Genomic DNA, 19,906 nt, shown 5'->3' with positions numbered 1-19,906 from the left:
TATGGTCCTCGCTCCCTGCAGGAGATCAGGTGACCGGGCACAAAGCACAGTCTGATGAAGCAGGGGGGGTCTTCGCTGAAAGAGGGACTTAGGAACCTCTTCCCGGTTCCTCCCACTTTCATCTCAATCGCCGCCATTTTTCCTGTTCAGCCGAGTTAAGGGAACATGTTGACTGAGCCAAGGAAGGAAGGACAGCCTCAATGACATGAAATGGGTCATTTAACTTTAACGTCAAGACACAACTTAAAATACAGACGACATGAAAAGACTGGACAATGCCAACTTGGAATGGGAATCCCACATAGCTTCTTTAGAAAACAACTAAACCATTGCCTCCTGCAATGCAACTTGATAAGTAGCCACAATTCTCTTTCCTTAATTTCTCATACCCAACACCATGCTAGGAGCCCAGTAGATAGCCAGAATAAGATAAATGAGACCCCCTAACTATGTGGAGACAAAAGTAAATAACAAAACAAAAATAAGTAAATTGAGGGGCTTCCCTGGTGGCGCAGTGGTTGAGAATCTGCCTGCCAATGCAGGGGACATGGGTTCGTGCCCTGGTCTGGGAAGATCCCACATGCCGCGGAGCAGCTAGGCCCGTGAGCCACAACTACTGAGCCTGCGCGTCTGGAGCCTGTGCTCCGCAACAAGAGAGACCGCGACAGTGAGGGTCCCGCGCACCGCGATGAAGAGTGACCCCCGCTTGCCGCCAACTAGAGAAAGCCCTCGCACAGAAACGAAGACCCAACACGGCCAAAAATAAAATAAAATAAACAAACAAAAAATAAGTAAATTGAAAATACTGAGGTGCTGTGGAGAGCATGTAATAGGGGGACTAACCAGTCTGGGCTCAGCAGGGACTGTATTAAATCAAGTACTAATTAAGAGCCTCGATACTCCTGCAGTTCAGTCGTTCATTGACAATGCAGAAAACCAACCAGCAACTTTTCTTTTCCCTCTTTAGAACACCTTTAAAATAGCAGCAATCTCTCAATGAGAGAAAGAGACAGTGAGAATGAATGAATGAATGAATGAATGAATGAGGGTAGTTTTCTGTCATTGAAAAGGTTTCTGTCAAAACAAGAAACTGGCTTGGCCATAATCAGAGGCATGAGACGTCAATGCCAGAACACAGAGTAAGAAGTAAAAGGCTGTCAAAAAAAAAAAAAAAATCTGTAGCACTAGCCAATTTCTTGAAGGAAGACAAACTCTGAGGAGGAGAGGACATTGCAGAAGAGCTAAGAATGCTGTAAAGAAAGTCATCTGGCTATCACAAAATTAATACCAGAGATCCTTCGGTGGTGGGCAGCTCAGAGAGAGAGACGAGGTATGAAAACAGAGGTAACACTGGGAAAAATTTGTTAGACAAAACAGCAGGTGGGGAAGCAGAGTGAGATGAGAAAGGGGAATTAGCAGAATAAGCTCACTGGAAGGGCTTGAAGCTGAGTGAAAAGAATTCAAACCTGCTACAAAAACCACAACCCACCATTCACATGAAATGTCCAGAATGAGCTAGCCAGTCTGTAGAGACAGAAAGTCAATTACCAGTTGAGCAGAGCTGGGGTATGTGGGGAAATGAGGTGTGACCTCTAAGGGTACAGGGTTTCTTTTTGAAGTGGTAAAAATATTCTGAAATCAGATCGTGGTGATGGTTGCACAGTACTGAATAAACACAGACCACTCAATGGTTTAAATGGGTGAATATTATGGTATGCAAATTATATCTCAATGAGACAATTCGAACAAAAATGAAACAAAAACCCACAGAAGATCCTGATCCAAGTGAAAACCGAGGGAAGAGACTGCCTTCCTCACGCTGACGGGCCCCTCACAGAGCCCACAACCCAGTCCTAGGCATCTCACAGATCTTCTGGGGCAATCGCCAAAATAAAACTGGATGAACCTGCAGAGCTTGGTTTTTCAAATTACACTTGAAAGAAATTGCAGGTGACTGGAGAAAACAAAGCTCAAATGTCACTGCATTTGGTTACATACATAAAACATAAAATATCCCTCAAAGACATGTGCATCACTCGGGCAACAGGGAGGGGCTGAGCTGTGCAGGAGAGCACTGGTGTCAGATAGCAGCACGGCCTCAGCGCACAAGAGACCTGAATAGCTCACCCGAAAGACACCAGGCTGCAGCCTGGGACACACAGGCGCCCAGGTCCGCCTGCAGAAATGCGAACGCACTCTGTCTGGGATGGGATGTAAAAACAAGGGCTCTTAAATTCCCTGGTTGATTCTATTGTGAACGTGGGACTAGAAACTACTGACCTAATCAGAAGCCTTACTTTTGATTTCCTTTGAGAAGGAAAGAAGTGTGCAAAGAATACAATTAAATGTTGCTCAAGTCACCTAGTCAGGCAGCCTAAGAGTCAGGACTACACTGTGTGTCTCCAGACTCTCAGCTCAGCACACGCACACCTACTTTGTGGGTATGGGCATGGGTGTGTGCGGGCAGTTAGGTTTCCTTAGAAACTCCTGGCCTCCGAACAGTGGTCAGATGCCATTATAAGAAACTAAAGAACAAACACCCAGAAATAAGTGGGGAGATCAGTGACCTTGAGACTGAGCTGGGAAGACTTCTCAATATGCAGGGATTTCCTTGCCCTATGGTGTGTCCTATCCAGACCCGATCCCCATCAAGTAGAATTACTCAGTGAGGAGGGAAGATTTCTGTAACTTTGCAGGCCAGACCTGATCTGGAAAAGTTTTTACCAAATGAGCCCAGGGTTATAAAATAAACACCAAGGAATGTAAAAGCCAATGCTTCATCCTCTCAGCTGTCCACGGAGCCGGTGCTATCTGCAAAGGACAGGGCAGGCCCCGGAGGGCCGACCTTCACAAACCACACGTGCTAAAACCCTCTTTAAGAAGTGCCTGGTGAACGCTCTGGCGGAAATGCATGGAGCTGGCACATGACCGAGGAGTGAGCTTCTTACCTATAATTCCACTGTCCTTGCTTTCCAGGGTGGAACTAGGGCTGCTAATGGTCTCACAGGGACTTTTGTTGGCTGCCGTCTTGCTGACACAGCTATTCAAGGTTGAGCAGGGGCTATCGGTGCTAGGAGACGCGGTACTGCTTGTAAGTGTGGAGCAAGGGCTGATGCCTTGGCTCAGAGCTGTGCACTGTAAGATGAAGGGAAGGAGGAGTTAGCGCAGCTACACATCCCTTTGTTTCTGATGCTAAAACAATGAAACTACAAACTGGAAAATGGAACACAGTTTTGTTCTTTAAATCTAGGGATCTTAATATACACGGTCTTCCAAAATGTAAGAGAGAAATCTCCTAGTTCTGTTCCCCCCACCTTGCCATCTTCTTTTTTCTTAAAAGGGCAGTCTTAGAAATAATTTAGTGGGAATGTGCATTTAAGTAAAGCAGAAATAGCAAACAGGCAGACTTCCTTTCATTTAACGTCTGCAGAAGACAAATGGGTTCTTTGACCTCTGTGCGGAAAATCTGGGAACTCTGTTTTTGTAATGTTTCACAAGCACTGCAACCTGATTCAATTCCTGAAGATTTATGGGCTCTGCGATCAGGGGAAGGAGACGGGTGGCCACTGCGATCTCAATCAATGCGTGACACCCTCACTGAGACCCTCGCAGGGGGCAGAGGCTCCGGCCCCTCGTTGCTATTCAGACGTACACTTCTCATCTCGGACGTGGCAGGCTGCTGTTCCCTAGGAAGGGGAGTGCTCTTCCGTAGATGGACCATTTGATCTCATTTTATTTTGTCTCTATTCATCTCCCATAAATCTTTTCCTCACCCCACTGACCCTCCAAAATTTCAACGGATAAAAATGCACAGGAAAGCGTATACCAAAGCAGCCAGATGAGAAGAATGGTGCTATAAAGATAAAAGTAGTGTCATTACTAAGGAATTCTCTCAGCCACTTTAATTCATTCCGCTACTCTTCTCCGGGTGCTGATCAGAAGGTTAATGTAGACATTTTCGTAAGTTCTACACCCTTCTGCTTCTCCTCACCGCCCCAACCTCAACTACAAAGATTCACAAACACGCTGCTGAAATGAATTTCAGTACACAGCAGCCCAGCCTCATTTGGCCCGAACAATGACCTCCCCACTCGGGGAGGGGGGAAGACGGTCATGCCTTCATTCATCCTCTGAGCAGGTATGACATGCAGTGTCTTCCTTGGGCATTACCATGGTTTCGTTTTTTTCTTCAATGGTGATGTGTGTGGAACTTGGGATCCCTTCTCCCAGTAAAAATCCCAGCCTTGTCAACAGTTCTTGAGCTGCTGGCGAACAGCTCGGTTCATTATCGGCCTTTGCTTCTGGAACAAAGAAAGAAAACAATGAAAGACGCCCCTCTCGGGAATTTCAGTATCGCATCTGGAGGAGTTGGCATTACAGCTGCTTGTCTAGTGCTTCTGTGTTATTTTTATAAAACGCGCAAAGTTTGACAATGCTGTCCGCCAGCAATACATTCCAATTAAGAGACTGTGACAGGTTAAGAAAACAGTAAAAGAGAAACTCCAAGTGCAAAGGGTGAAATTGTTGACCTGAATCAGAAGACACGGTGTCATTTTCTGATGGCAACTCCTATTTCCATGTCATGAAAAATGGGTACTTCAGACACCAAAGGCAGAAAAAGGCCTACTCCTCATCTTACTCTTGAAGAGCACAGCGTGTCCAATGCCAACAGGAGGCTGAAATAAAGTAAAATCCAAGTGGCATGCTGCCGGAGCTATTAGATGCGGGGGAGAAAACTGAAATGCAAGCTCTCATTAAACAAGACAGAGGCGTGACCACTTCAGTGGAAACTTCCTGGGCACACCCCCTAGGAGTGAAAGTCAAAACCAGGATTCCAACCCAAGGGTCAATCATCAGGGATCCATGTTGAAACAAAGATCTTAAGTCCCAGTGAACTGTGTCCCAAGAGACGGGACCCAGTAGTACACCCTGCTGTCCATGGGGAGATGCAGAAAAATCGGTTGTGTTCCCAGCACACTCCACAGTAAGGCTGGAAGCACGTTCCACCTGAAGGTCAGAGGGCATGTTTGGATGCCCTAAGGCTGGTCATCTTGCTTTGTGCACTCAAGAGAATTTTATTGTTGGATTTGAGTTAAATGTTGAGCTGTAGATTAACCTTGTATCCAAAGCCTAAGGGAACTTAATTATGGTGGACAAAATGATATTCACATCATTCTAACAGCTCTCTTACAGTTTTAAGTCAGCACCCATCAGGGAATGAAATAACGTATAAAGTTAACTGTGCCTACAAAAGTTAGAACTTAAGAACAACATACAACCTGTAATAGAGTCATTCATCTTAATGTTTTGTTGTTTTTTGTTAATTGTCTAGGTACCTAGATCCATATATTCATGAACAATTTTCCCTGGATGTGGAAATCTGCAGATAATATGTAATAGGTCATAGAAAAATAAAATGAGGAAAGACCAAATTTGAGGTATTACACTTTTGAGCTACAACAGCAGCACCAAAGTTCAATGCTAACTTTGCCTTTTGTAAGGAACTACAAAAATCAACATAAGCAGAACTGAGAAGACCATCTGTATTATCCTCACCCACATTATCAGTTTTGCTATGTCATGCTCCCAGGATGGCAGCTACAAGGGGAACTAGGCTGACTGTATCCTCAAGGAAGGAAAAGTACCCCACTCCTTGCTTGCTCTCAAAAGCTCCCAATGTTTAGGGTGAGAAGAAGAGCTATTTCCCAGCTTGGATATTTTTCAGTTGCTCTAGAATACTGCAGAGATAAAACAACCAAGGCTTGATTTTTGTGGGTTAAAAGAGCCTTGATGTTTCTGGATCATTTGAGATAAACCCATAACATGAAGGAGCAGCGGCCCCAAGCCAATGACAGGGGTAAGGGAGCCACCCCAGGGCAGGTCAACCACACCCTCAAAGCCACTCTACAGAAGGTCCCTTCCCACCAGAGATCTCCAACCACATTTTGACTCTTAAGGTACATGGGCACTGGGGAAAGGAAAGCAGGAACCAAACCAAATCAGCGTGACCCAGGCACACCCAAGGGCTGGACTACTTCAGAACAGGATCAGTGCCGCCCTCCCTTGCCCCAAGGCTCAGGCAGGGCAGCTACTTTATCTTAGGTGTGGCAGCTGGACGGGAGGGAGAGAACAGGATGCAGCTGGGAAGGGGAAGAAGTGGGTGAGGGGCCAGAACTCAGCACTATCCCTACTCCACACCCCCTTTTCTTTTCAAAACAATCTCTACACTGCTACCCAATTGTGACTTGCCCCAGAATGTCTAGCTTCTGGTTCAACCTGAAACACTCTGGGGAAAGAGCCAAAAACTACTCCCAGTTGGCAGCTGCTGTCACAGAATTTACCCTGACTACAAAAAGGGCCACGGCCAATGGCTCACTCTGAGACCCGCATCCTGTGTAGGTCCTGGGTGGGAAGGGGGGCCGGAGGCAGCAGATTCACCCCAGATTGTCAAGGTTTTCATTAAAAAAATAATAATTTTATATGCGTATATCATTGTATATATATACACACACACACACATATATATATATGTGTGTGTGTGTGTGTGTGTATAAATTCAAAGACAACTAGTCATCTAAACCTCCCCCCTTCAGGCAAGTTGGAGAGCAATGGCCATTCCAGTCTCCTGAAGAGACAAGAGACGCCCAAATTCTTCATTAACTTGTTCTCTTAACTGTTCAATCTGGTCTTTGTTGCTACCAACGTTCCAAAAATCTACCCAGGTTTGGGAGGAATGAACAGATGTTCTTTATTGCAGTTTTGGCATCCATTAAGCCACTACAATTTTCTTTCTTCCAGAAGCTTCCCAACTGTCTTTTCATATTACTCTTTCTACTAAAATGTCATCCTAGTGACCTTCCCCTCAGAAGTCCCCTTTGGTCTGAATTCCTTAATCCACGTCAAGCTGTCCACATCTTTCCTTCCCTGATGTACAGAGTGTCTCTCGCTGAACTTTTCATTCTGGCAGAAGGACCCCTGGGTGAAGTGTGACAGTGCCATTTTGGGGGAGATGAGTTGCCTGGGAACACACACTGATACACTCGACTGTGAAATGGAAATGTATTTCTCCTTCCATAGTCAATTATCAAATACCGAGATTTGAACAATCAGATAGGATTTTCTTTGAGCTAATGATTCCAGAATGACTCCCAAACCAAAATTCAGTGGGATACTCTAGATAGTCTATTTTCATTTGTGTAGTTAATATTAAATCACTCATCAGTAATGGGTGTACCTTACCCCATAGCAGTGGGATAAGGGCTGGAGAGAAAGACCTCATCTCTTAGCAATGCTTTAACATCTCATAGATTTAAATATCCAAAGAACTTATGATGACTGTAGCTGGAGTTGAGAGAGTTACTGGCCTCACACTCCCTAGGAATCCGTTAGGTAAGTGGAGAGCGATATTCCTCCCAATAATGTTCTCATGAAATCCTCGCTATTACACCACTGTGGAATAATCACATGGAGAAAGGCAAAGGGAATTTCTTTGATCACTCCCTGCCTGGCTCTTCTTACCTATTCACACCTGTAAGATCACATCTGGGGTGCCAACATCCAGGGACGGTCCACAAGGTGACTGGCTCCCCAGTTACCGCCATCCTAACTTCAAACCTATTTGTCCCCTTAATAACCATCCCCTCAGCCTCCCCACTACAGGCTCAGAGGAAAAGACTTCCCCACACTAAAGCTATTCTGGACCCCTTACAGTGTGAGCCTCTCCTAAACCTCAATTTCCTCATCAGGGAAGTGGTCATCACCTACTTCTTATAGATTGTGAAGCTCAAAACAAATGTGAGAAACATCTTATAAGCCAAATATCTTTGAGATAAAACACTGTATCAAAGTTGGTCATTATTTCTACCTATTTTAACACCAAGAGCTCACTTTCTCACTATTACTTCATTTTCTGTTTTCATGGCTTCCTTTCTATATTTAATGTGCATATATTTCTCTTACCTAAAAAAAAAAAAAAATAGTTTTCTGTTTGGAATTTTTCTGCCTTAATTTAACTTTTTCTGAACTCACTATTCCTTCAAGACAACAAATCCCCTCCTGCTATCAAACTGTTCCAACTTGGCCCACACTTAACTGCTTTCCTTTCCCATATAATCATTCTGCCTTCTTAAAGCCAGACGCTATTAGAACCTTGGAAGTGCCTGGGGATTACCAATGATAATGCCATCAAGAGAAGCCTTTTCTCCACTCTCATCCTCCTCAAACTCAACAGAGCGCTGGGCATTGCTGATGACGCTTGGCTATTCACTAGCATGTAACCGTGAACCACTGACTTAACATCAGCTTCCAAGACAGTACTTCTGAATCAAGTCTGTTAAGTGAGACACAGCCTTGAGTGATGTTAAATCCCTTCCTCTGCCTCTACCTGTCTAGGACCTGCTTCTTGCTAAACCTCTTGCCTTCCTTGCCTTGTACTCCACAAACATTTTCCTGTTTCTTTCTGCTTACTCCTTCTCCTAAGGCATCACCATTCCCTCCTCCTTCAATTTCCAAAGGTACTATTTACGGAGGAATATCTATCCATGAACCTGATCTGGTTCTGTCAATAACTGGTTTCTAGTCTGGAATACCAAAACATAGTTATCATATAAGTTATCTTTAGGCTTTTCATCTCACGCATCCCAGACTGAAATTGTCACCAAATCTTACCATTTCCTGTTTCAAAATGTTTCCTGAATTCGCCTTTTTCTCTTCAGTCACACTGCCACTTTACTCTAAGTCTTCATCCTCTCCAGTCTAGATAACTATTAGTCTGTGAATCAATTTTCTCACCTATTTTTATTTTCTCCCTCTCTTTTCCTTCCTCTAAGCCAGTGGTTCTCAAATTTTTTAGTATCAGAGCTCACCGTTAAAAATTAAGAACTCCAAAGAGCTTGGGCTTATATGGGTTATGTCTATTGATATTTAGCATGTTAGAAATTAAAACTAAGAATGTTAAAATCTATGTTAATCCATTTTAAGTTAATAAAAATTACACTAACAAATAACATTTTTAATAATAACTGTATTTTAACTTAAAAAGTTAAGAATGGCATTGTTTTACAATTTTTGCAAATTCTTTTTAATGTCTGATTTAATAGAAGACAGTTGGATTCTAATGTCTACTTCTGCATTCAATCTGTTGTGATAGGTTCTATGGGTTGAAGCATGTGAAGAATTGTGGCTTTAGAGAGCAATGTATTGAATAGTTGGGAAAGGGAGGAACCTTTCCAGTTAATTACATATATTCTTCTTTGACACCTCCCCGAAACTTGACAAGTAGCAATTTCTTAAAGGTTAGTTCCAATGTTGACTCTGAATCTGAATCAGTGAACTTTCTGTACTCTGTTACAGTAAAATCCAATGGTCTGTTTTATGCTTCAAATGGATTTTACCCATGCAAGATTTTGTAACATCATGCACTGGGTCATTTGGAAAATACTGGTTTTGCAGATCTTGCAAGTGTTGACACATTTTATTATATAACACCAAAATGTCACAGTCATTAATATCACCACAGATCTCAATAGAAAAGTCTTGGGAAGCCATCAAGCTCTTTGTGACAGATGCAAATTCCCCAAAACCTAATTTTCATTCGAAAGGTCAAATTGTATCATTGGCAACTAATCCCTGTCAGGATTTTTTGTTTGTTTGTTTGTTTTGTTAATTGAAGTGACATGCTCATTTTGTTCCTTTTCGAGAAAATATATGTCAAATACCCAATTCTGAATAACCCTGATTTGTCAGTTGTACTTTCAAGTAAAAATGATGTGTTTTTTTTTGGTTTTTTTTTTTTTAAAGAAAGGCTAGTTCAGCTTGCAATTCAAACAATCACACAGGTGCTTTTCCTTGAGACAACCATCATACTTCAGCACACAGTGGACGTGCTTTCTGCGGACTTCCCATTTCATCACACAGAATATTAAAAAGATGGGTATTCAAGGGTCAAGACTTAAAATTCATTATTTTTAGGGCTTCATCAAGGACATTTTTCAGTGAATTATTATTTCTGATGCAAGTGGGTGCTGGTAAAAAAAAAAAAAATACCACATGTAGCCCTAGAATAGCAGGAGCCCCTACTTTGACGTGTATTAAGGCATCAGAAGTCTTACCAACAATTGCCCTTGCACCATCACTGCAATTGTCAATGCAAAAGAAATGGAAATATCTTAGTGTTATTATGCAAAGAGCTGTGACTTCACAGACCCTCTGCAAGGGTCTTAGGGATGCCTAGAAGTCCAGGTCCCACTCCTGTAGAACCTTTAAGTCTTCAATTGTACTAAATTCTCCCTTTTCATAAAAATAATAAATAAAACCATAGTCGCAGACTCCCTTCACCCTACTAACTGATCTCTCATCTTCCCTTACTTGTTCAGCTTCTTAGGGGTAAAAGAGAGGTGGTTTATCCTCACCAATTCCATTTCCTTATCACATACCTACAACTTAAACTCATTCACCTTCACAAGCCTCCTAAAACAGCCCTATTAGGCACAGTAACTTTCTTTTCATGGCCCATCTCCTCTTTTGATTTTCCTGTGAATTTTTGACCTTGGCAGATACTCTGCTCTCCAAGGAAGAAAGTGGCAACTGTCACATCAGACACTCAGAGGGGAAACCCATGGATACTGTGTGGTCTTGTGGGTTCTTCTACCCTTTTGCTGGTGCTTCTTCCACCTTATTCACAGCTCAAGAATAAAATACCAAAGGTTTTCAGGTCTCTTCTCTCAATGACCTTTTCCCTAGTGTAATGCATCTAATCTCATCACGTTCCCTCTAAGTAAAAGGCTGCCCAGTTTACCTCCTGAGCTCTTTCTTAAGTTTGATTTTTCCAACTGTTCATTGGACACTTTTGCCTAGATGTTCCCAGACCTCAAACTCAACATGCCTGAAACTGAACTCAAACCAAAATGGACAGGTCCCTCTCTCCTAGTGTCTGGTTAATGTAGTCTCAAAACCGTGATGTCATCATCTTTGTCTCTTATGGCTTCCAGGTCCTTGCAATTCCTCAGGAATCTTCCTGTATCACTTTTTTCCTGATCCTGTTCTAATTTGAGATCTTATTCTCTCACTTAACTACTGAAATCATTTTCTAACCATTCTCCCTGACTCTAGTCCCTTTCCTGCCCCACTCCATCCTATACTTTGCTGACAAGTGAATCAAGGCGTAGTACTCCAAGCAAGTCTTTCCCGGCACAGCACCTCCATCTGCACCCAATTGGTCACACAGCTTGGATTAGTCAACACTACTCCCCCACCCCCGTACTATAGTTACTCTGTATATATAGGTCTTTAATCCCCGACCAGACTCTAAGGCTCCAAGAAAAAAGGACCTATGCTTGATAACCCATCTCAAATAGCATCCAACATAGTACTTTTCACAGCATAAGAATTTAATATTTATTCAAGAGAATGCAGAACGAATGGCTACTCTACCTCTAGTCTCTCCTCCACTACACACATACCAGGGATGTCCCCCTTCTGTACTTCCGTCTAACTAAAACCTTATTCAACCATCGGTCAAGTGGTGCATCACCATGCTAAGAAGCTGAAAATTAAATTAGCAGGAGCAAGGTTACCTCTTGGGAAAGGAAGAGAAATGTGATCAGGAGGAAACACAGTCATGTTCTATTTCTTAAACTGAGTAGTGGGTAGACACGTACCATATTCTTTATACCTGTTTCATTCTCTACATCTTTTTAAATGTTTAAAATAGTAATCAAAAACATAAGGCATCAATATTTACTTAAACATATATCTAAAAAAGATTCACTCCTCCCAGTAAGATAGTTCTGCATTTAATTATTCTGCTGTTTCATAAGTGTTAGTTTTACTTGCTAACCACACTGCTAGAAAAAAAAGTTTCGTCGTATTTTGAGACTTCACCAAGCAATGACTCATAAGACTAAAACTTTCTCACCCCTCCCCATCAAAGCTTGCTCAAGTAGCTAATGACAGATTGAAGCAAACCTAAATGGATTATGGTTGCCCCTAATTCCAAGCAACATAGCTGTGAATCCTATTATAATCTAATAACCCTCCCTAATTTATCTAGTTTTTTATTTTCCCTTAAGGCAGAGGTATTGTTTTGTGGGTGACATTTTCCCCTTAAACAATATGTTGGTTTAGCAATAGGAAGCTTATTTGTGAAGAACTTACTCTGTATGACACATAGCTTATTAGGATCATTTGACAGGAAAAAGGGGATTGTATTTTGTTTGAGGACCTCATTAAGTCACTCTTTTTGTCAGAGTAGAAAGTGCTGTTTTTCCAAAATATTTTAAAATACTGAATAAAGTAGAATCTCTTTCCATAAAGATGTTTCCAGGTTAATGTAAACTTTAATAAACCCGTTCTTTGCTTATAATAAAAATGTTCATCTGCCCATATCATATATCCCACTTCCCAGATGGCTAAAATAAGCAGATTACACATAAATACAACTGCTTATAAGTTAATGGATAAATTCAAAGTGCTCATTGGTTTTGTTTTACTTTGATTTAAATTTCAGAGAGCTAAGAGTCAAGAATTTATGGAGCAACACAACCATAAAGGGAGGCAGCTTAGTCTGGAAAGGGTATTTCAAACATCTAGGAATAACTTGATATTTCACGAGTCTATGGGAAATTTCAAAAGCATTTCACGAGGGGCTGTTTTCAATAGTTTGTTGGTCTGGGGATTACTGAAATGCTATTATTGACAGCATCCAGAAAAGTGTCTTAGAGACTTTTTAAAAATGCCCAAAGGAAATATGGAAAAGTATAAGCCCAAATTTTAAATTAAAACTTAAGTGATGCTGCTACTATGAAATCCTAGAAATTGGGACTTAGCCCATCATGCATGCATCTGCACATGCTTGGGTTAATACTCAAACTCAATTAGTTTTAGTTTGCTCCAGCCTCGCCTTTAGATTCAGTGACCTGGACATAAAATTTGTACTGTAATATGGCAAACTTAATTAACCCCATTGAAATGTAAAGGATTCCACGGGGATTACAAAACACACCATCGTTTACTAATCATCAAGTTAAATTTTGTTAGGCAACCACCTCTTCATCAACCAACAGATAACTCTCCTGGGGCTTCCACCGGCTTTGTGGCTAGCCACGAAAAGACCATGTGCCCGCAAGCATGAACTACGCCCCTTTCCCCGACGCCCAAAAAAGGGGAAATGTACCTTGCTTCTTAATTCTAGGTGGAACTTCTGGAAACTCCTGGTGTGTATTCGCAGCCCGGGTATGTCGTAATTTCAGTCCCCATGGAGACTGATGATGCTGAATCCAGGAGTTAGGGTCTCGAGAGTAAGCACATCTGCAGACTGCAGGCTACACCAACAATATCAATCACTGTGCTTGAATTTAGCTCAGCTGGCAGCCAAGCATAAAAATACCTCCTCCCCTAAGAAGGCCAATTCTGCCTTGGGCAAGGGGAGAAAAGTTGACAGTGGGAACTATTTTGTAACCTCTTTTCTTTGCCCAATAAAAATCCCAAATTTGTCCTCATTCTTACCCCAGGGGGGAGCCCTAAACTCTAGATAGGATGTCAACAAGACTCCTGGCCACCGAGGAAGGCGTCACATAATGGAGTCCACACCAGCCAAATGCCAGGGGCATAACCAACCAGGACTCCAAAGGCAGGTGGGGATGAGGGTAAGGGGGGCAGGCTTATTCTGCAATGGGCAGACAGCTCAGTAAATTCAGATTATTGATATTCACACTTCAGAGGAACAGGTTTTCACTTTCTTTTTGACACCCAGAATAGAAAGGAGCGAGAAGATCGACCCACAGACACCTTGCACGCGTGAATTCACAACCAGGAGGGTCTGCAGGGTTTCCGGCTATCCCGACCAGACAGCACTGTGGACCCTCCCCTCTGCACCACCACACACCTGGTGCCCTGCTCCTCCTCAGCACAAATCCTAGTGTGAACCTCTTACCTAAACCAAACGGCTGGGTGCCTGGACAGAAGGAAAAAGGGTGGCATTTCTCATGCCAAGATGCAGGCAACAGCATTTCTTCCCTGCCTAGAATGCTCAGCTCCTGGTCCCATCTCGACCCCCGCCCACCCCAAACTCCTCTTCTTGATTTTCATCTTCTGCCAACCCCTCACACTCAGCTCGTTTTTAGCTTTATTTTCACCACCACCACTGCCACCCCACTCCATGTTCCTACCATGTCCTACACTTCGTACCCACTCCCTCCTATGCCTCAGCAGAAACATGAAATGCACATACAGTGGTAGAACATAAAGAAGCTATACCCCTCTCCACCCACAATCAGGGAGAGGAGGATGCCAGGTCTTCCAAGGTGGAAATATGGGTGAGTTTTCTCTTTCAGCATTACTACATAAACTTGTGTCCATATTGGGAGTACAACAGGCTTCTCTACATATGCCAGGATTCTTAACCATGTGTTTCTGCAGGAAAACAGGATGTAAGTTCAAAACACATAAATTAAAGACCTTAGAGTTGTGAGTTGGGGACACAACCCCCCACCCCAGAGAAAGAAACAAACAGGTACATTCTGGAATCGATTTAAAAAAAGAAAGAACTATTAATACATCTACGAAATGCTAGAGTATGTAACGTCTGTTCCATGTTATTTCCAGATATAGGGGAAAAAAAGCAAAATATAAAGTGTCTTCATGAAAAGTTTCAATCAATTTGGATATTTTTTGCCTCTACTTCAACATTCTCTAAAGAAAAACTTTTGATGTTTAAAAAAAAAAATAAGCAGCTTTCAAAAGCTACCAAATGCTTTTAAGAAAGCTAGTTATTATAAGCTTTGTCTAGCTACAGTTTCAGCTTTTCAGCCAAAGCCTGCTGTTGAATATTCTAAAACGATGGAGCACTAAAAAACAAAACAAAACAAAATCTTGGAAGCAGTCTACTGGCTGGCTTTTCATGTCCCCCCCGAACCAGGAAGGTCATAATTGACAGGAAGTTAAGTCTCAACCTGTAAACAATGCATATGCACCCACTCAACTATTCCTACACTATGTACATAATCCCAAGAATTTACATTAACTAAACAGATCTCTGTAACTGCCCAAGGAAAACCACCTCCCAGATACATTCAGTTTAGCAAAGCATTCCTGCAAGAGGCACTCAAGTTTCACTCAGAAGTGGAGTGTCATGGTGTAAAATCTTTAGGGGGGAAAATCATTGAAAACATATTCTTACCATTTTCACTGGGCTCTGTTGGCTTGGGCACGTCTCGGAACGGGATTATGACTGTATCTCCAGGCACTCTGGGGCTTTCCACATACTTGGGCTTCCTGACGGGACCTGCAGCGGGAAAGATCTGAGTGTGGCTAATTTTTTCCAGCTGCAAACAAAGCTTCAGAATGTACAGTGTGTGTCCTCACCAGGACCCAGATAGGCCTAAAGGAAGAGCCAGCCCCTTCCCCTCCCTTGAACACACACACAGTCATTTCAGTACAGATGTAAGAACGTCCAGTCTGGGCTGCCAAAGAAACGGCTATAAGCTCAGCTTGGAGAATATAAACTCTGACAAAAACAAAAGCTGCTCTTTCGCTGTGCAGTCTCTACAGCTGTCTTTGGTGTGTGTCACATAAGTGATTTTGACATGTCCAGACCTGGACGGCTCGTGGCGAAGGGTTTTTTATTTGGAATTTTTCTCTAACTGGGACCAAGACGATCAGGTTGCCTGGTATCTCCAAAGTCAGGAGGCAAGGATTACAAACAGCCAGACTATAACATCAATATGCTCTGCGTGGCCACAGACCGCAGGCATTTTATCAGCCTGGTGACGCACAGCAATTGTGTGGGGCAGGGAAGCCGGCTGGTTTCTTGGTAGCTGACACAGCTACCTTCGGAAAGGCAGAACAGGCAGTCCGGCATGCGACTCGGGGACACAAGAGAGCCTGAGAATCATCTCTCTCACCTCCCCTTCGTCCCCAGCTTATCATCAGAAAATCTGGACCGCCCAGAGAGTGCTAGGCCGGGGCCTGGAAAAGCTCCGGGTTGCAGGCCCCGGGAACCCTTTCCTTCAGGAGAACGTGCCAGAGGCACATCTGCACCCTGGTGCCCGCAGTGTCCTGAGCACCGTGAGCTGCGGTGGAGATGGCAGTGGCGAGCGTGGACCCCTGGTATCGCCGACAGAAGCAGACAGTTCCGATCTCGAGTTGGAGGAAGTCTCCGTGGAGTATGTTCCTTCCTCACCACCTCCTTATGAAGAGCCTCCGGGGACTCGGCGCAGGGGTTGGCCAGCCCGCCAACGACCTGGTAATTTCTGGGACATTGGGTGAAATCTGGCCCCCTGGTCTATGTGGCAAATCCTCCCCCTTTTTGGTAACAGCTTTGTTGAGATATATTTCACATACTATACAATTCACTCATTTAAAGTTTACAATTCCATGGTTTTCAGTATATTTACCAAAATGTGCAACAATCACCACAGTGAATTCTAGAACATTATCATCACCCACAAAAGAAAGCCCTATACCTTTTATCAGTCAACTCCCCCCCCCTCCCCAGTTTCTCCCAGACCTAAGTAACCACTAATCTAATTTCTGTATCTTTAGATTTGCCTATTTTGGATATTTCTATATTCATATATAGAATAATACAGTATATAATCGTTTGTGATTGGCTTCTTTTGCTTAGCATGCTTTCAATGTTCATCTATGTTGTAGCATTATCAGTATTTCATTCCTTTTTTTTTTTTTAAATATGTCATTTGTGATAATATTTCTAGTTTGTTTTGGGGTTTTTTTGTTTCAATTTGCCTCAAGACAATTTTACACTATAATAATATAATCTTTTTTTTTTTCCATATACCCCCTGCCTTCACACAGGCATAGCCTCCTTTATTACCAACATCCCACTCCAGAATGGTATTTTTGTTACAGTTGATGAACCTACAGTCACACATCCTTATCAAAGTCTATAGTTTACATGAGGGTTCATTCTTGGTGCTGTACATTCTGTGGGCTTGAATGAAAGTCTAGTATAGTAACCATTATACTATCATCCAGAGTATTTTCAGTGCCTTAAAAATCCTTTGTGGTTTGCCTACTCATCCCTCCCTTCCCCATACTTTTTTTTTTCTTCACACACACACACACACACACTGTATTTTATTTTTACAGGAGATAGATGGGCTGACGCCAAGCATTGTACATGGATGACCACAAAAAGGGCAACAATGATTGCGGTTGCCAAGCATGAAACACACTCATACTGTGTCATAGTGTTGACATTCGGTCCGGTGATCCTCCACTGTGGCGGCTCCTTTAATTTGCAGTGAAAATTGATTTGTATGTTCTTTGCCTCTGAGTCCTTGTGGGATTTTTTTTTTTTAATTCAGACGGAGGGTCGCAAAAATTATACTCATCCTCATCAGTTCAAAAAAAAAAAAAAAGAAAATCTGGAATTCTGAATTACAACGAATGGAACCCTCACACGTTGCTGGTGGCAAGGCACACACGCAGCCACTTTGGAAAACTGCTGGGTGGTTCCCCAGAAGGTTACACATGTAGAGTTATCATACGGCCCGACAAATCCACTTCTATGTAAATGTATATTCAGACAAAAATCTGTACATGAATGCTTGTAGCAGCATTATTCATAATAGCCAAATGTCCATCAACTGACAACAAAATGTGATATATTCATACAATGTAACATTATTGGGCAATAAAAAGGAATGAGGTACTTATTCATGCTACAACATGGACAAAGCCTGAAAATATTTTGGTAAGTAAAAGAAGCCAGGGACTTCCCTGGCGGTCCAGTAGCTAAGACTCCGTGCTTCCAATGCAGGGGATGCAGGTTTGATCCCTGGTCAGGAGGGAACTGAGATCCCACATGCCACACGTTGTGGCCAAAAAAAAATAAATAAAGTAAAAAATTAAGTAAAAGAAGCCAGTCCCCAAAGACCACATGTTCTATGACTACATTCATATGGAATGTCCAGAATAGGCAAATCTATAGAAACAAAGTATGAATGGTTGCCAGGGACTGGGGGATGTGCAGGCTTGTGGGGTGATGATGGCTAAGGGGTCTGTGGTGATAAAAATGGTCTAAAATTAGGTTGTGGTGATGGTTGCAAAAACTTGTGAATATACTAAAAACTGCTGTGGTGTACACTTCAAATGACTGAACTGTATGGTATGTGAATCATATCCAAATAAAGCTGCTTTAAAAAAAAAAAAAAAAAAGACTGCCTATTCTGCCTGGTCCTTTCAAACATCCCATTACATTTTGGTCCAGAATCATCCACTTGACTCTTATTTTCCTTGGTTGCCTTATACTTAAAGTGTGCTTTTAACAATGCCACAGAGACAGGAAACATTTCACATCAGTAAGAGAAAGGGTGGAGGAAGAGTGCCAGACAGTGGTCCACAGCTCTCCCTCCTGCTCAACCCTGAGCCACAGCCCTGCCCCTCCCAGGTCCTCAGCTCCATCACTGCACACTGAAGGGGTAAGTCAGCTGGATTCTGAGCATCCTTCTGCGTCAAACGTCTTATGCATCTGAGAAATTCTATTCAGAATGTGGTTTACGGTGAAAGTGCTGCCACCTAAAGGTTTACTGCAAAAGCATCTACACTACTATAAAAACACTCTAATTCCCAGCCAGTTATAATGTACCACATCTGAAAATAGGCTGCATTATCAAAGAAGCTTATAGAGCTTGACAGATAGGGGTATTATTTCAGACTTTAGAAATCATGGTTTTCTAAATGGTTAATGTAGTATTTAACCATATGGCTGTCTTCATAATTGATTGAACCCTGTCAGAAAGGGAATGTTTTTAAAGGTTAAAGTGGAATGGTTTGGGTGTGGGGGGTGGGGGAGTGGAGAGAAGGAAAATTAAGTGGAAAATGTAAGCTATACAACAGTACACAAGATACAATTCAGATTTCATCAAAAATACACACTTATCCATATATAAATATGCATGAAGGGAAAGACTGGGGGGCGAGGGGAAACAAAGATATTTGCTGTGAAGGAGACAGCAACTTGGAAGAAGAGCCTGAACAGGGCAGGCAGAAATGGACAAATACGAGAACCGTTCCACACTCTTGGTTCCCAACCTACTCTCTACGGTAAGAGGTCAAGGGCACCTTTTTCTCATCATCTGTGCTCCTCCATTTAAAGAACTCAAGGGAGCTAAAGCCTTTTATTATTATCATCCAATGATTCACATCGCCCCAACCAGCAACCACGCACCGCTCATGAAGTACCTGTAAGTTTCTGTTCACCTTAACTCCTCAGGGTATAGTAATAACCAATCTAAATAGATCTACTTCCAGGCAATCTACCTATGCCACAGATCCTTCAAAGATGTTCTCTAGTAATAAGCACTCTCTTCAAATGTGGGCTATTTCACATGGATGTACAGCTGTTGTTAAGAATGGTTAGAATGTGAACCTCAACGTCACCCAGAGCCTTCAGAAAGCATCTATGCCCATCTGTTTGTCTGTAACTGTGTTCTACTCAGAGGCCAACCCCTCACTGTAAGAAATACTCAACACTAAGGAGACGGTGTTAAGAGCAGAGCCTCTAGAAGATGTGGTACATATACACAATGGAATATTACTCAGCCATAAAAAAGAACGAACTAATGCCACTTGCATTACATGGATGCCATGGATGCCATGCTTTACATGGTCCACATGGATGGACCTAGAGATTGTCATAGTGAGTGAAGTAAGTCAGACAGAAAAAGACAAATATGATATTGCTTATATGTGGAATCTAAAAAATGGTACACATGAACTTATTTACAAAACAGAAATAGAGTCACAGATGTAGAAAACAAACTTATGGTTACCAAGAGGTAAGGGGGGGAGGGATAAATTGGGAGATTGGGATTGACATATACACACTACTATACATAAAATAGACAACTAATAAGAACTTACAGTATAGCACAGGGAACTCTAC

The 19,906-nt window shown here is 42.5% G+C and overlaps 1 protein-coding gene across 11 annotated transcripts in view; it reads right to left on the bottom strand.

The window, feature by feature from the left end:
* TANC1 (tetratricopeptide repeat, ankyrin repeat and coiled-coil containing 1) overlaps positions 1-19,906 on the bottom strand; it is a 240,369-nt gene that overhangs the window by 74,203 nt on the left and 146,260 nt on the right. For 8 of the 11 annotated variants that reach the window (XM_036858841.1, XM_036858849.1, XM_036858848.1 and 5 more), the window contains 3 exons: positions 15,176-15,280; positions 4,171-4,301; positions 2,949-3,135 (listed from right to left, as the gene is read on the bottom strand). In XM_036858841.1, coding sequence (XP_036714736.1) covers positions 2,949-3,135; positions 4,171-4,301; positions 15,176-15,280 — 423 coding nt within the window. Of the gene's footprint in view, positions 1-2,948; positions 3,136-4,170; positions 4,302-4,529; positions 4,677-13,171; positions 13,320-15,175; positions 15,284-19,906 lie in introns of those variants that run through there. The other 3 variants (XM_036858850.1, XM_036858847.1, XM_036858845.1) reach the window with 3 other exon arrangements.

This window comes from Balaenoptera musculus, chromosome 7 (genome assembly GCF_009873245.2).
Source record: "Balaenoptera musculus isolate JJ_BM4_2016_0621 chromosome 7, mBalMus1.pri.v3, whole genome shotgun sequence".
NCBI classification, from domain to species: Eukaryota; Metazoa; Chordata; class Mammalia; order Artiodactyla; family Balaenopteridae; genus Balaenoptera; species Balaenoptera musculus.
Note: the sequence above shows the minus strand (reverse complement) of the source record. Positions and strands in the feature narration are given on the sequence as shown.